The sequence below is a fragment of the Aphelocoma coerulescens genome, chromosome 8 (assembly GCF_041296385.1).
Source record: "Aphelocoma coerulescens isolate FSJ_1873_10779 chromosome 8, UR_Acoe_1.0, whole genome shotgun sequence".
Lineage (NCBI taxonomy): Eukaryota > Metazoa > Chordata > Aves > Passeriformes > Corvidae > Aphelocoma > Aphelocoma coerulescens.
This window is the reverse complement of record NC_091022.1, coordinates 10753909-10768966: the sequence shown is the minus strand read 5'-3', so window position 1 is coordinate 10768966 and position 15058 is coordinate 10753909. Positions and strand designations below refer to the sequence as shown.

General features: G+C 43.5%; 1 protein-coding gene across 2 annotated transcripts in view; it reads right to left on the bottom strand.

Annotated features, from left to right (window-relative positions):
• Positions 1 to 14839, bottom strand: part of NEK7 (NIMA related kinase 7) — a 65326-nt gene extending 50487 nt beyond the window's left edge. The window contains exons 1-2 of one of the 2 annotated variants that reach the window (XM_069022397.1): positions 14677 to 14839; positions 2172 to 2256 (exon numbers count right to left, since the gene is read on the bottom strand). In XM_069022397.1, coding sequence (XP_068878498.1) covers positions 2172 to 2228 — 57 coding nt within the window. In that variant the 5' untranslated portion in view covers positions 2229 to 2256; positions 14677 to 14839. Of the gene's footprint in view, positions 1 to 2171; positions 2257 to 14073; positions 14234 to 14676 lie in introns of those variants that run through there. The other variant, XM_069022398.1, reaches the window with a different exon arrangement.
• Positions 14840 to 15058: the final 219 nt, after the last annotated feature.

Here is a 15058-nt window from a genome sequence, read left to right as displayed (position 1 = left end):
AAACGACACTATTGAATACATATAATGCTGCAATAAAGTTTCTTTAGATTCCAAACTTATCCAGACAACCAGCTGAAAATATGACTGCAAAACCTTGCAGAAAATTCCCTTAGATTTCCACCCTGGTACTCTTTACTAGCATCTCAAGGTTACCAATCCAAAACTTAATGGGAAATACCACCCTAAAAACTGTGAATCATTGTTTTTAGATTAGCTACCACCACACAGGAAAAAGATCTACAAAACACCACTGAAAAACTTCCATGAAAAGTTAAACTGATTGGTCAGTTACCACCGAAAAGCAAGCCAGACATTTTTAGGAAAAGCAATTGAATGAAACAGAAAACAAAATGTTTCACTACTTAAGTCTATTGTGTATACACTGAATACTGCACAGAGCTCTGAGTCCCTGTTTTGAGGGGAATACAGGCAAACAAGGAAACACAGAGCAGAATTGCAATGCTGAACAGAGATATGTTTCCATGTAAGAAGAAACTTAATAAACCACTGTTCTTCAGCTTTGGGAATGCCAAAACAAACAAAAAAACCACACGCCAAACAAAAAATAAACAAACCCCAAACAGTAAGGGATGTATATGCTGCCTTCGTTTCATGGCTTTTCAGGTCTAGTAAGACATTAATGCTTTTCTCGGTTTAGATGCTAAAATGCTCCCATTCTACTCTCGCAAAAGTTCTGGAACTTAAGAGTCTACTGCCTCAGACTGCTAATCCATATTTTTTTATCTTCCTCAATAATCCTTGTACAATATGGAAGCAGTTTGGCAGTACTATCTGCACTCTCAAAACATCCTTGTGATGTAAGGGACTACAGTGTTTTAATTTTGTTGATAAACTTTGACAGAGCTTTCAGGCACTTAATTCCAAACAGCAAATGAGCTTCTGATGGCACTGACTCTGGGTGGAGGACTGTAGCTAACACTGTACCTCAGGAATCAACAGTGGGTTCAATCCAGTATTGATCAACACTGTCATTAACGATCTGGATGATGGGGCCAAGTGCGATCTCAGCAAGTTTGTTGATGACACAAACTGGGAGGACTGGCTGATGTGCCAGAGGGTCCTGATGTCATCCCAGGGGACCCTGACAGGCTGCAGAAATGGGCTGACAGGACCTTGACACAGTTCAACACAGGGAAGTGGGAAGCCCCATATGTGGGCTGCGATAACCCCGCAATGCACCAGAAGATGCTGAGCACTGACCTGCTGGAAAACAGCTCCACCCTGGAGGTCCCACTGGACACCAAAGTGAACACAGGCCAGCAACACACTCAGAGGTGGACAGTGATGTCCTGGGCTGCATTTGGAGGAGTGGTGCCAGGAAGAGGAGGAGGGAGATGATCCTTCCCCTCTACTCAGGGCTGGCGGGACCACACCTGGAGTCTGGAGTACTGTGTCCAGCTCTGGGCCATCCCTACACAGACACACTGGACAAAGTGCAGCACAGGCCCACGAATGAGCAGGGCTCTGCAGCACAGATCACAGAGGGAAAGGCTGACAGTGCTGGCAACATCCAGCCTACAGAAGAGAAGATTCAGGGGCAATCTCATCAGTGGGTTCAAATTCCTGAAAAACACATGTTAAAATACAGAGTCAGGCTCTCTTCAGTGGTGCACTGTAACAGGACAAGAGGTGATGGGGCATGGGCTGAAACACAGGTTTCATCTGAAGGAAAGACTTTTTTCAAGACAGTGAAAGGGAGGTCGTCCATGGAGACTGTGGAGTTGAAACCTGATGCCTGGTTTCAACAGGTAATGGCACTAATTCATATAGTATCACTGGAAGGAGGTGTAAGAAGAGACAGATGAAGGCAACAGTCTGCAATAAATATGGTATTTCTGATACCATATTCTAATTTTGAAACAGTGTTTAACAACTCAACATTTCTTAAGGAAACAACTGATTTCATCCTTGCTTCCTTCTCACACTACAACCGCAACTCCTCAAAGTCTGTGAAGGAGAGGGAGGCAAAAATCAAAACTAATTATTTTCTATGGAATACTGGACTGATATGTAATTAATTTCAAGATCACCAGAATATATTCTATCTTTTTACAGTTTCTGTGTTACCACAGGAAACAATGTTATCTCTTCCTCTATTTAAGAAATAAGTAACAGTTAAAAAAAGATTTTGAAAAACCAGATATATGTACCTGTGGCTGAAATGGTGGAGCAGTAGGCCCCTGCATCCCTTGTGATTGTTCATCCATTCTATCACACAACAACGTCCCTTATGTCCTGAAAAGAAAAACACAGTAATTACACTGTAATTCAGTCCGTATTTATGATTAATGAGCATCAGCAAAAGAATAAAGGAATTAATCTTCTCAATTGTAGGCTTGAGTTTAGGAACATTTAACTAGTCCAGCTCTGCACTGTTTGGGGAAGGAGGTTTTCTTATGTTTAGCTGTTCTGTGAAATGAAATAAATTACTACAGGCACCTGAATTTATTATTAAATAATGTGAATTAAATTGCACCAGACAAATGACTCTGTCTGATAAATGCTGCATCATCCCATTACTCTTCAGGGGCACCAACCACTTGTTTAACTATGTAGATGTCTGACCTACAGGCAGCACAGGAAACAGCAGATCAGCAGAAGAGTTACAACTGCAGCACACATACTGCTTATTTGCACTGATTTATCTGTTGGTTTTAGGGAGTAAGCAAGAACAGTTCCATCTAAATAGAAAAAAAGCTAAACATGTACACAATACATCCTGACAAGCTGGATAGGAGGCCTTTGAAATACCATGTTAAAAACACAGCCTCCGTTCTCAACTATGAGCTTCTCATGTCCCATCAGTAAATGGGAGGAAAGATGCCTGCCCATGTTCCCAAGAAAGACACACAAGGCTTTGACCAGTAATAAGAGTTGCAAAATGCACTGAATCATTAGTAGGAAAAACAGGAGAGACAAAACCACAAATGCTCATAAGATTTATTTTTTTTTTCTCAACCAAGTGAACCCCTTCTTAGGCACTGCTGATGGGGAGCAGGTGCAGCACTCACTGTTACTGATGCCTACAAGGGCCAGCCCTGTTCAGATGAAGAAAACACAAAGTTCACTGGCAGCTTTGAATGCAAACGATGAAATAAGCTTTCATACAAAACTAAGAGGAAAGGCCTGAACAACTTTTTCACCACACAAAGACAAAGTATCCCTGCTTACTACCTGGTCAAACCTGCCAAGACCTTCAGAGGAACAAGAATCATGTGTCTGACAGGAGTATTATCCTTGCTTTTCAAATTTATTGTGTTCTTATGCTCCAAATCCTGAATGCTCAGGAGACAGACACAGAACATTTTTTTCTGACACCATTTAAGGTTTAACATGAGGAAATTTCCTGTAATAAATTTATTCTGCTAAACCTATGTACTTCCATGTACAAAGCTATTTTTTTACACTCCACACAGATTCCAATAGCTGTTAAAACACACACAAATGCTCCCAGTAATTTCTCTAGATATTCAAAGGGTTAGAAATAACTCTCAGCAGAAAGCAGAAAACCTTAGAAAAGTCTTTCAAAGCCAACTGCAAAACATTCAAGAAACTAATGAATGGCTTGTGCCCGCAGTACTGTTGTCATTCTTAGCACTGTTGTGGTAACATCACTAACAGACAAAAGAGTCACCAAGCAGCTCTGCAGTTTCTCCTGCACTGCCCTTGTGTAGTATGCAATGGACTGCACACACAAATCTGTCATTAGCGATCTGTTCTCCCTGGCCCATTGAAAGCAGTCACCCACATGCCATCCCAGCTCCATCAGCTCTTCCTAACACCAAACCACAGCCACCCTCCAGAGCAACCAAAGGTCCCCTTAGGCTTTGCCTTCCCATCCATCATATTTCCATACAAAGCATACAGGTTGGGGCTTCCTGTTGTTTTGTATTACCTGTAAGTGATTCAAAGACAAAGGAGATCCAAAAAATGCAATTTCAGGCAGGTCAAGAGAAAAAAAAAAATCAATTATCAAACCAAAGCGAGAAGCAGAGAAGAAGTAGGAATTGCCAAGATTTCCAAGACTGTCAGAATGATCATGCTGAGAAAGGGGGAATCAGCTGGCAGAGAAAGTGCACACCACTGACTAGGCAATCTTTCAGCCAACACTAGGACACCAATACTGACACTTTTTACAAGCATCTCCCATACAACCTCCCCTCCAAGGCAAGAAATCAACACAACAGCACTGAAAATTAAACCGTTGTCACAAAACTTCATCTAAATTCTTCAGGTAGATTCACAGGGGTTGATGCAGTTGCAACAAATCCCAGGGAAGGAATGCACAGCAAACTTAAGGAATCTTCTGCTAATTTCTTGTTGTAGAGGTCCTTCTATCACTGCTAAGAAGGCAACAATTTTTTTCTGAAGTGCTATTTTGTAGAGTCTTTATATGAATTTTACTCTTTTCAATAGCATCAATATTTCTACTGAAGGTTTTGCAGTGTTTTACTAATATGTTTCAATCTTCAAGATTTTGACCGTATAATGCACCAATAGGTAATTCCTATGGGTCAAACATTTGCTTCAAAATGCCAAGGGAAAAGAAGTAAAGAAAAAAACCTTTACCCTTTATTGCAAATATACACCCAGGATTAATGAAATGTAAGCTGAAATTTTTAGATGATGTTATGTTGATTCAGGAAATATACAACCCACTCACCTTGTCTGAATGGTCAGAGGAACTGACTGACATGTTCAGAATTTGTGTCTCTTTTTTCTTGTTAAATTTGGGAAAAGAGCAGAAATGGGAGAAGTTATATTATTACCACTGCAAGTCGCTGTGCCCTCTGTGGCTTGTTTTTATAATAAAACCAAAGCAAACCAAAGAGGTAAAACATTCTACCCACAAAGCACAGAAGATTTATTAACTCGTGGATTTGTTGCTGCTTTTGCAGAAAGACAAGTATTTTATGTCCATATGTAAAAGTTATTTTAATTTTTTAATTTTTCGCCTTCAAAGACTGCATGATAGATCCACATTTTAGAGAAAAAGTGGCAGTTTGATCATACAAAATCCCAAAGATGCAAAAGAACGCCAAGGATGCAAAGTAAATCTTTTGTACTGTAAGACACAATATAAGTAAGAATTGGATTTTGTTGCTTGAAGACTGTTTTCACTGTGAGGCATGCCTTTCACCTTAATATTAACTCCAGAGGTCAAAACATAGTGCTGTAATATTGTTCATCTTTAAATTTAAATTGAGGCAATAATTATGTCTCTTCCAAAAATGGTTTTCAAGTTCTAATTTACAGCGACAAGACATTAAAAATACCCAAGAGTCCATGCTTGTTTAAAATTGAAATGTAAAAACATAACACATCTATTTGTAACATGTCTGTCACCTCTTTAAACAAGTAAGACAGTGACCACCTTCTGCAAATCCATCACCCTGATATATAAAGGTTCACAGAAAAGAGGCAACAGATGAGGTGAGTCAACTATACCAGCATCCCCCAATACCTCCAAATGCAACTTGTGTTTTTCAGTACTCTCAAATCACGTGGGGGGAAAGGACTCCCTGCCTTCACCACATCACTTGCAAAAAAAACCAAAAAAAACTTTCTGAACCATTCATCTTGCAAACACGATGTTGATTGTTTTGAACATGAAGATCATTTAGATTTGGACAACCTAACGCTTTACAATTATAGTTAATACTTTTGGTTAACTGCTAATATTTTAAATCTTTGACTTTTTCAGTTGATCAAAACATTAGGTGGCACCTACACATAAAGGATGCAGAGTAAGTTTCTGGGGACAGACAACAGTACCAATTTTTCATTTGGAATCACAAAGCCATAGCAACTCCTCTTACTCCACAAGGCAGAAAAGGAGCCCTCTCCAGTAAGTTAGACCATCAAACTCCAAGTGCCTGAAATGGGAGCAACACCTTTTCCTTCCTTCACAAACAGGCCTCACTGTCCTCATTCACTTCCTCAGTGGCCACCTGTCAAAGTGATCGGGTATCTGCCCACACATCTGAAGATTTTGCAAAGATAGAAAGCAGCCCAAAAGGCAGGAGCACACTCCTACACGCCAAGCAACATCCCACAGGCAGCACTCAGCTTTCCAGGTGGTTTCCAGCAGCCTCCCAGAGGAGAGGCAGGACTACCCACGGCTGCCAGTGCAATCAGAGCAGAGGACCCACTCCTGAACAGGAGCCAGAGCTCATCGCTTTCCTTTCACTGGAAAGTATTTAAAAATAACATTAAAAAAGAAAAAAACCAACCTAGGAAAAACTTGAAGTCCTTGTGATTTAAGTCTAGCAACTATGTCTTTAAAAACATGATCAAATTATTTCAGGTATTTCAGGAGAAAAAGCTTAAATGCACTGCTTAATCACATGAAACATGCTTTTTAAGAGCTAGTTTCATAGCTCCACGTCCATACAGCATTCACACTGAAATACATTTCACGGTATTTAGGCAAAAATGTTATTCCTTTAACAGATGGCAGTTCTACAACAACAAAAAAATACGTTTTCCTGAAGAAAACATCATTAATAGTCTCAATATACATGGTTTCCATTAGCTACTCGCTATGCACTTGTTTGTCAATTTTGCATCTTAAGTGAGAACATACAGTAATCAATGTCAAAGCAGAAACAGCTATGCTTTAGGAAAAGAGCATATACTTAAAAGAATGTTCAAAATGTTACAGTTCAGCTGAGAATCTGAGGAGGTCAGTCTTCTTTATTTTCTGCAAAATATAGCTGTAACTACTCCACAAAGTTGCTAAGACAGAGAAACACGGAGTTACACTGGTTCAGGATGTGCTCATCACGGACACAGTCAATTTAGCTGCTGTTCTCAAAGGATGGAATGTACTATGTTTACTTCTGCATTACACCATCAATTAAGGCACGTATTTTTAGTTTTTACTATAACCATTATTTTAGTTAGGTGGAAGACAAGGCTCTCCAGAAACAACTATCCATCTAATACCCTGAACACTCATTCTTTTGTAAATAATTTTTTTGTAAATAATTTTTTTGTAAATAATTTTTTTGTAAAGTTAGATTCTTCAGTATCTAACATGGATTTAAAATGAAAAATTTTATATCACCAAATTTCTCATTTATCTTTACTAAATTCAAAGATAAGGATCAGCCTCAGCTGAGGGTTGGGGGGGAAAACCCAACACCACAAATAAATACTATGTTTCCATGTAAGAACACAGGCTAAAGAAACGTTCCTGTTTGCTTACACCATGTATCGATGCTCAGCTACCCAAAAGCATAATTTAAACGTAGGTAGAACATTCAAGCAGTCACCCTGGTTGAACCTAAAAAAAGCTGTGTGCTGTGGAAACAAGCGTTCAGATTTCCAAATGCCTTCCTGAATGCCCGACACACAATTCCGCAGCCCACCGCACCAGTGTCAATCCCAGAGGGTGTGCCAGGCAGCCCCAGCGTGCCAGTCTGATCCCAGCACTGCTTCCTGTCACCTGGAGTCACACTGACATAACCTCCCAGCTCCAAAGCCACAGACCTTGTGGGAGGAGGCAAATTTCAGACCTAGAAGTAACAGCGTGGCCCTTCAGCTTGATGTGAGCAGGGTAAAACCAACCACAGAACTGGTTTGTAAGTCAGACTGTCTTAACAGTCATTCTTTACCTCTTTAAGGCAAACACTTGGCCACTGGACAGAACTGGCTTGGTGGTCAAACTCAGCCCACACTTTGTCAGGTCATCAACACTGATCAACACTCTTCAGCACCCACTCAGTGCTGGCAACTCAGGGGTAGGCTGCAGTTTATAATGTTTATATTTGTATATATTTTATATGCAGGCATTAATAATGCAAACTGCATTTAAACTGACACCACTTGAACTCTGGCATGACTAACTGACAAGGGACAGAGCAAACTCACTACTGGAAGACCAAGTTAACCATTATCACAAAAAAATGTCACTTATCCCTATTAGTATACATACATATATATCAACATTGTATAGATGCATAGTAAGAATATGTGCACACATCTATACACACAGATTATGAATCTATACCTAAGTGTGTATGTGCATGGAATATTTCATTTTTTCCACTGTCAGCTAATAGCAAATATTTGCTTCATGCTGTCCAAAAAAACCCAAAAAGTCTCCTAAAGTGTAGAAAACATATACCCCATTTGTCATAGTCTCTGCAGCAGCATCTACATCAGAGAGAAGCTGTATATGCAATTTTTAAAGCTCTGAAAGTGATTCAATACAGAACCATATACATCTATATTCAGAAAGGATTAGTTTTATTTTAGAAGCAGCTCCTAAAAGCCAGATCAATACTCCCCACAGGATGGCAAGGCACTCTTCCTCTCTGTAGGGACAGCCTCGAATCTGAACAATACAAATTCCCAACAGCTGTTAATCTACAAAGAGATGTTTACTACCTAATTTGAAATACTGCATTTTCCAGCAAATTTATGTCCAAATTCCCTACTCATGGGCAGTCCAGTCAAAGCAGTCAAAAAACACTCATATAGTTAAGCTGGGGTAAAAGTTGGTTTTAGCAAGAGCAGGAGCAGCCATACACAAATAATCCTTTTGGAAAAAAGTAAAAGGAATACACTAAGAGCTCGTACTCAATTTTCTCATTCATTTGGCCTCACTTACCAGGCTTATTTTCACTCCAGCCCTGAAAACACACACGCCAGTCACTGTCATTCCCCAACTACTAAGAGTTTGCTCTGTCAATGCTGTCTGACTAGAAGATGAAAGTTGAAGCTCTCCTGCTCCACAAGTCCACTTCCATTCCTCTTCATTTATTTGCACAATTTTAAAAGTTAGTTTGTTTACTTCTCCCTCTGCATTTCAATTATGTCACTCAAGTAGATTGCCTACCTTGCAAGGTGCTCCCAAAGGGTAATACATGCCCTGGCTTGCCCTTTATTGAACTGTTTGTTATTTCTTACGTACTGAAAAAGAAACAGGAACTGAAACTGCTTGAGCAGCAAGCTTCTACATTTTTCATTTAGCTTCTGTTCACCTGAAAGAAATTTGATAACCCACTTCTTCATACTCAATAAGCAGTTATAAAGGACATAGGTAGATCACAACGATGTCACAGTGAGAAGTATTGCAGGGAACAATGCATTGTACCTAAACATGATACCATCAACATGCAAACCCTCAGCCCACACCACACTCAGCTGTGCTCCTGCCTCTGTAAGCAAGCAGTTCTAATGCAGCAAGAACTGATGATGTGATGCTGCCACTTCCGCTGCCTTCAGCCATGATTCCCAAACCCTCTTCCTTCCAGTGGGGTTGCTGTAGTTACCCAGACTCCTGGTAAGCAAAGTCAAACTAGCTGAAAACTAACCTTGACAAAGTCACTTTTTCCCAGTTCAGTTCCCCGAATCATACCACTGCAGAGACAAGGACAGAACTGTGATGGCAAAAGACAGAGGGGAAGACACAGGACTGCTCTAGCTCCAGCTAACTTGGAGCAGCTGAATTTACCGCCAAATTACATCTCTAACATGCAATTACACAGGTCAGTCTAACAGCTCAGTAACACCAAAGATCTTTCTTTCTCTGCCATCTTGAACTCTCTGGCCCTGTTGCTGAGCTGATCCAACTCCCTAATGCGGCTGGGCTTCTGCTCTGCAAGCAGTGAGCAGAACCAGCACGTGGGGGAGTCTGCTGAGCACCAGGGAAAAAAGTAAGAAGGGGAAGTTCAGGGATGGGAGATGCAAGAAAGGGACTGTAGAAGAAACAGAACATCTTCCCTCCGGCAACAGTGTGCTAGTAAGTTAGCTCACCACATTTAGCTGTGCTTCATCCTTAGCAGGGAGGTGAACAAGCACTTAAAGCTGTAACTGCAAGGCAAGAGCCAGAATGGAGAGAAGGCAATTCACTCAACACCAAGCCAAGAGTTTTGTCAACAAAATACTGTACAGGAAAGTAGAACTAGGAAACAAAATTAATGCAAGGAGCATAAATCAGGATAACAAGTTAAACTGGAAAAAGGAAAAGAAAATAAAAGAAAAAAAAACACCTAAGATTTTCAGATAAAGGAAGCTAAAGCATTATTTAGAAACCCTTACAAGCCCAAAACCTCACAGCTCTCACACAGAGAGGGAGTCCTAATGAAGGCATGGCTTTAAATGCATCTGTAAAACCAAATTATTCATAAAGAGATGCTGAAGAGATTTTACTAAAAGTGTAAACAGCTGAGATTCAAACGAGTTAAAGACACATGAAAAGACTGGAACCACTGTCAGATAAACCCACTATGGCTAAGTACAGGGAAAATACATCCAGATTGGAAGGCTGGGTGGACACAACTCTGCAACACCTCTGGCTGACAATGTCCATGTTGCTACAGGTGAAGTAGAACACGTGTAACAATAAACTCCACACACTCTTTAAATGTCTCAGTATCTTAGAAAGCATCACAAGACACCTTACTGCAGGTGTTAGATGCACATTCTCAAGCTGAAAAAATTTTTCTGTAGTATATAGTTTAAAATCTGCTACCCCAAAGATAAAGTGAATGAAGCACTATAAAGAATCAGAAAAGAAACACCAGCCATGTATAACAGGCTTTCTGTGATCCTCTGAGCAGCATTACCCTGGACTCCTGAAAGCACACATGACAGTAGCAAGTAATCCAGGAACCATGGGTCCAGAAGCAAAGCAGGCAGCAGGCAGCACACTCACTTCAGAGGCAAGCCAACACTCAAGTTTGCAGCTGTGTGTATGTTTTACATTAAACCACCACTGTCTAAGGGATGCAAGATCAACTTGTGGTTCTGGAGTACGCTCAGTGACCAGCTGTATGTTCAGCACTCTGTCTGCAGCGTGCTCCTCAAGACCTGCTTGTCTCTGTAAAGTTCACACACAGCCCACGTACCCCACACACAATTCTGAATTTCAGTCAGGGCAAGGACTGGAAGTTCACTGCTGCAAAGACAACTCCTTTTTTGGATTTGCTCTCAGATGAGGACAAAAAGGGTACAGAAGAAGGGCCTCTACAGGGCAGAAGGCTATGTGTTTTCCCACCACAAGTTTTTACTTATTATTAGAAGTAACTTTTAGTTCACCTGTGATACTTTTGCCTTCCAGCTACCAAAGAATCAGTAATTTTGTAAGCTCTGTACACTAACCACAGAAAATTGAAATGAACTGAAGAAGACTGATTCATCAACACTTCACCTAATTCAAACACCTCCCAAAGGCTTCAGCAACAATCTAATCTACAAGCTCTACATGAACTTTTATGACATTGTGAAGTAATTCATCTGGTCCAACATAAATACTGCCATTAAACAAGACAGCAATAATTTTCTTATAAATCATTCCCGGCAGCTTGAAGAGGCTTGAATGCAGACTCCCAAATGCTGCATGATGCAAACAGTCTATCTACTTTGTTACCTATAATGCAAAACAAAAGTCACTAATATCGCAAGATTAACTATGTGCAATCAGGTTTTAATGTGATTGTTCATAGTATTTTCTTACAAATTCCTCTTTTTAATGTGTTGTTTAAAATTTTATAACAAATTTCCTTGCATAAATAAGTGCTGTATGCCCAACTAGTTGTAATGGCACATGAAATACTGTGCGTTTCCTAGGTACAAAACCCATGACTGAATCACAGTTATGCTTCACATGCCTGAGACAAATGCTCAGGAGTTTCTTCACCAGAGAAGCAACTCATTGTAGCAGCATTGCTTCTCTGCAGTTTTTTTAACTACCCTGACAGGAGGAATCACTTTAATACTTACTAAGGAAACACAAAGTGAGATGATGTACTTCAGTCTAGGGCTCAGTTCCTCCCCATGTGGCCAGGGAAGCCAAATGATGATAAATGCAGCAAAACAGTGCTCTAAAGTCTGCCCTTATCACCACTTTGGTATTTTGGTCAGTTATTTTCATCTCTGTTGCAAAGTGCATGGAATGCAGATAAACTGAACAAATTCTCTGGGAATTAGTCAGTTAACTCCTACAAATACCCATAGTACCAACCTTCATAGGATAATCCCCACTCTCTCCTAAATCCTACTCCCTGGGAATCACAAGGGCTTTTTGGATAAACACCGAATAACCAAAAACTTCCCTTGAAGGTAGAAAAGAAGTTGGTGCAGTTGGAGTTTTCCTAAGGGACTTCCCAAGGTAACATGAACTCAACCAACTATCCAGCACAGATGTTTGGAACAATGTCAAACTTCCGAGGGCAGCAAGGCACTGATGGCGATAAGCTGAATTTAGCATCAGTATAAATGCAGAGTACTGCACTAAGCTAATTAAACGTGGAGGGGGTGTATTTATGAACAAACTGCCTCACCAGATTGTCTATGTGCTCAAATACACAGGACTGGCTACATTTTGTGCAACTGAGCACAACTCTTGCACAAAAAAAGAAAGGCACGGATGGGCTTATATGGCTCTATCTTACAGTTCGGAAGATACCACAGGTCACAGTAAAATGAGCAACTGACTTCCTGCAAGTAATTTTTCATTTGACTTTCTCATTTGCTTACAGGCTTTCCAATGAACTCTAAAATGTTGTATTTTTTTCTTCTTTTGAAACAACCTTCCATGGTGGGGAAGATAGGAATCTACTAATCTGTGTAGACCGTGGAAGCACTGGGATAAGTCAATTAAAAAAGGCTTTTTGGTTGAATAAAATTCCTTGATTTGTTCTCAAATTATTTTTTTTACTGCAATGACTAAATGGTATGTTAAATACAAGATATCTATGAGAAAGGCAGTATCTCCATCCTTACGGTGAACAAATCTCTAAGTGTGCTTTGACAAGCCATCTACCCAAACATCAGGTATTTCTAAATATAGTATCTTCATGTTTTGAAATTAAAAGAACAAGTGCTCTTAATATTATTCTTTCTTCCAGTATCAAAAAACTTAAAAATAACAAACATGGCTTTAAGTCCTTACTTTAAAGCTGCCAGACATTGCTTGTAAGTTTCCCTCTTTCCAGAACACATCACAGTTTTCCTTCCTCTGTCTAAGTTTTCCATAGGCCATGAACTAATAACTGTTTTCCATTTCATCTCTCTCAAGACAGTGTAAGTCTGTAGTTTAAATACAGACATTTCTACAGCACTGCAACACATGAGATATCTCCTGAACAGCCTGGAAAAAAAAAAAATTAAATTTCGTTCTTCCTGATTTAGCCAATCTGTGACTCTAACCATCCAATCTAATCATCCAGAGTATGTATCTTATAGATTAAATTTCAATTCCTGCATCTTAAGCTTGTAATACAACTTTATATAGGCAATATATCCTGTACATTCAGTGAAATTACTGTGCACATGTGACCTTTCCTGAGAAGTGATGCCACTATTGCAATCTGAGGAAACACTTCGATCACTTCAAAAGGTGACAAAAGTTACCATTCAGTTCGTGCAAGAAGGGAAAAAACATTTAGAAAGTTTTTATCTTTATATCAAGAATTAAATATTTGTGTGATCAATGAACACACATCCCCTCATCATCTTTTACCAGAAGTAGGGTGATTATCTTAAGGAGTTTTACCATTCAAGTAGTGATGCTCCTCACAAAATGCAGCGCAAATCAAAGCACACTCGACTCAAAGAACAGCGTTCTCAACTTCTGAACCTTAAAACCACGCAAGTTCGGTTCGCATGGACACTGAAAGGAACTCGGGGCGGGTACCGGGATAACCGAGCCTGGGTACTCGGAAAGGTGAAGGAGAGGACACTCACTCCCCAGACGGAGGATGCCTCACTTCCAGCGTTTCCCACAAGGTCTCCGTTCTACCCGGCCCCGGGGAGCCGGGCGGGCAAACCCCGCACTGCGGGCGGCCCGGCAGCGGGAGGGAGGGAGGGAGGGAGGGAGGGAGGAAGGGAGGGCGCACGGCGGCCGCGGGAGGGCCCCGGCCGGGGAGCCCCGGCGCTCTCCCGGGGAGGCGCGGGGCAGAGGCCGCCGGACCCGCCGGGACGGGGCTGCCCCTCTCGCAGCCGGAGGGCCGCGGCTCCCGGTGCCGGTGCTGATTTCACCCGGTGCCATGTGAAACCCCCACGCTGGGCTGCCCTGGGGAGCATCCGCCTGACACCCACCCCCTGAGAGAGGAGAGCACGGGAGCCTGGAGGAAACAAGGGGAAAACGACCAGGAACATCACGGAAAGCAGCTCCGCTTGCGGCAAGCACGCGAGGAGCCCGACGCGGCAGAGGTACGGAGGGCGGCCGGGCCGCAGGCAGGCTGAGGCCAGTGGCGAGGCCGCCGGGCAGAGAACCCAGCCGCCCGCTCCTCTCAGCGGAGGCAGCGCGGCGGCCGCCACCGGGCGAAAGGCCACCGCAGTGCTCAGGGCGCCGCTTGCCCTGCCGGCGCACGGCGGCTCGGCGCCCCTCCGGCCGCAGGGCAGGTGCCCGGACGCGGCGCAGCCCGCGGCCATCCCGCCCCACACCGCGGCCGCGCCGCGCACAAACTTTCTCGCAGCGGCCCCGCGCCGCTCCCTCCCCGCGCGGCGGGCGGAGCGGCAGCCGCCGCAGCCAATGGCGCCGCGCGCCGCAGCCCCGCGGCCAATGGGCGGCGGCGGGAGGCGGGACCGCCGGCAGCCCCCGCGGCGGGGGGAGCGCTCCGGCAGCGCCGGCTCGCCGCCCGAACCCCCGCGGCTCCCCGGCCCCGCCGCTGCCCACGGCCCCGCTGCCGCCCCGCTCACCGGGTAGCCTGGCTCCGCCTGCTCCTGACACGAGGGACCGGGACCGGCCGCCGCTTCCCCCCGGCTTCTCCGGCGCCTCGGGCCCGGGGCCGCGCCGGCGGCGGGCGCCTAGCGGGGCTCCTGGCGGGCGGTGCGGGCACCAGCAGCAGCCCCGACCTGCTCTCCGCCCCCCGCCGCTCCTGCCAGGCCCGTAAACATCCCGGCATCCCCGAGGATGGGGCGGGGCGGCCGCCGGGCCCCGCCTCGCTCCACTCCCCCCGCCCGGCCGGAGGCGCGGGGTCCGGTGGCGCGCTCGCGGTCGGTCCGGCGGGCAGGGTCCGGCTGTGCGCGGGCAGCCCGCAGCTCCTCTGGAAGTGACCGGGGTTGTCAGTGCGGTGAGACA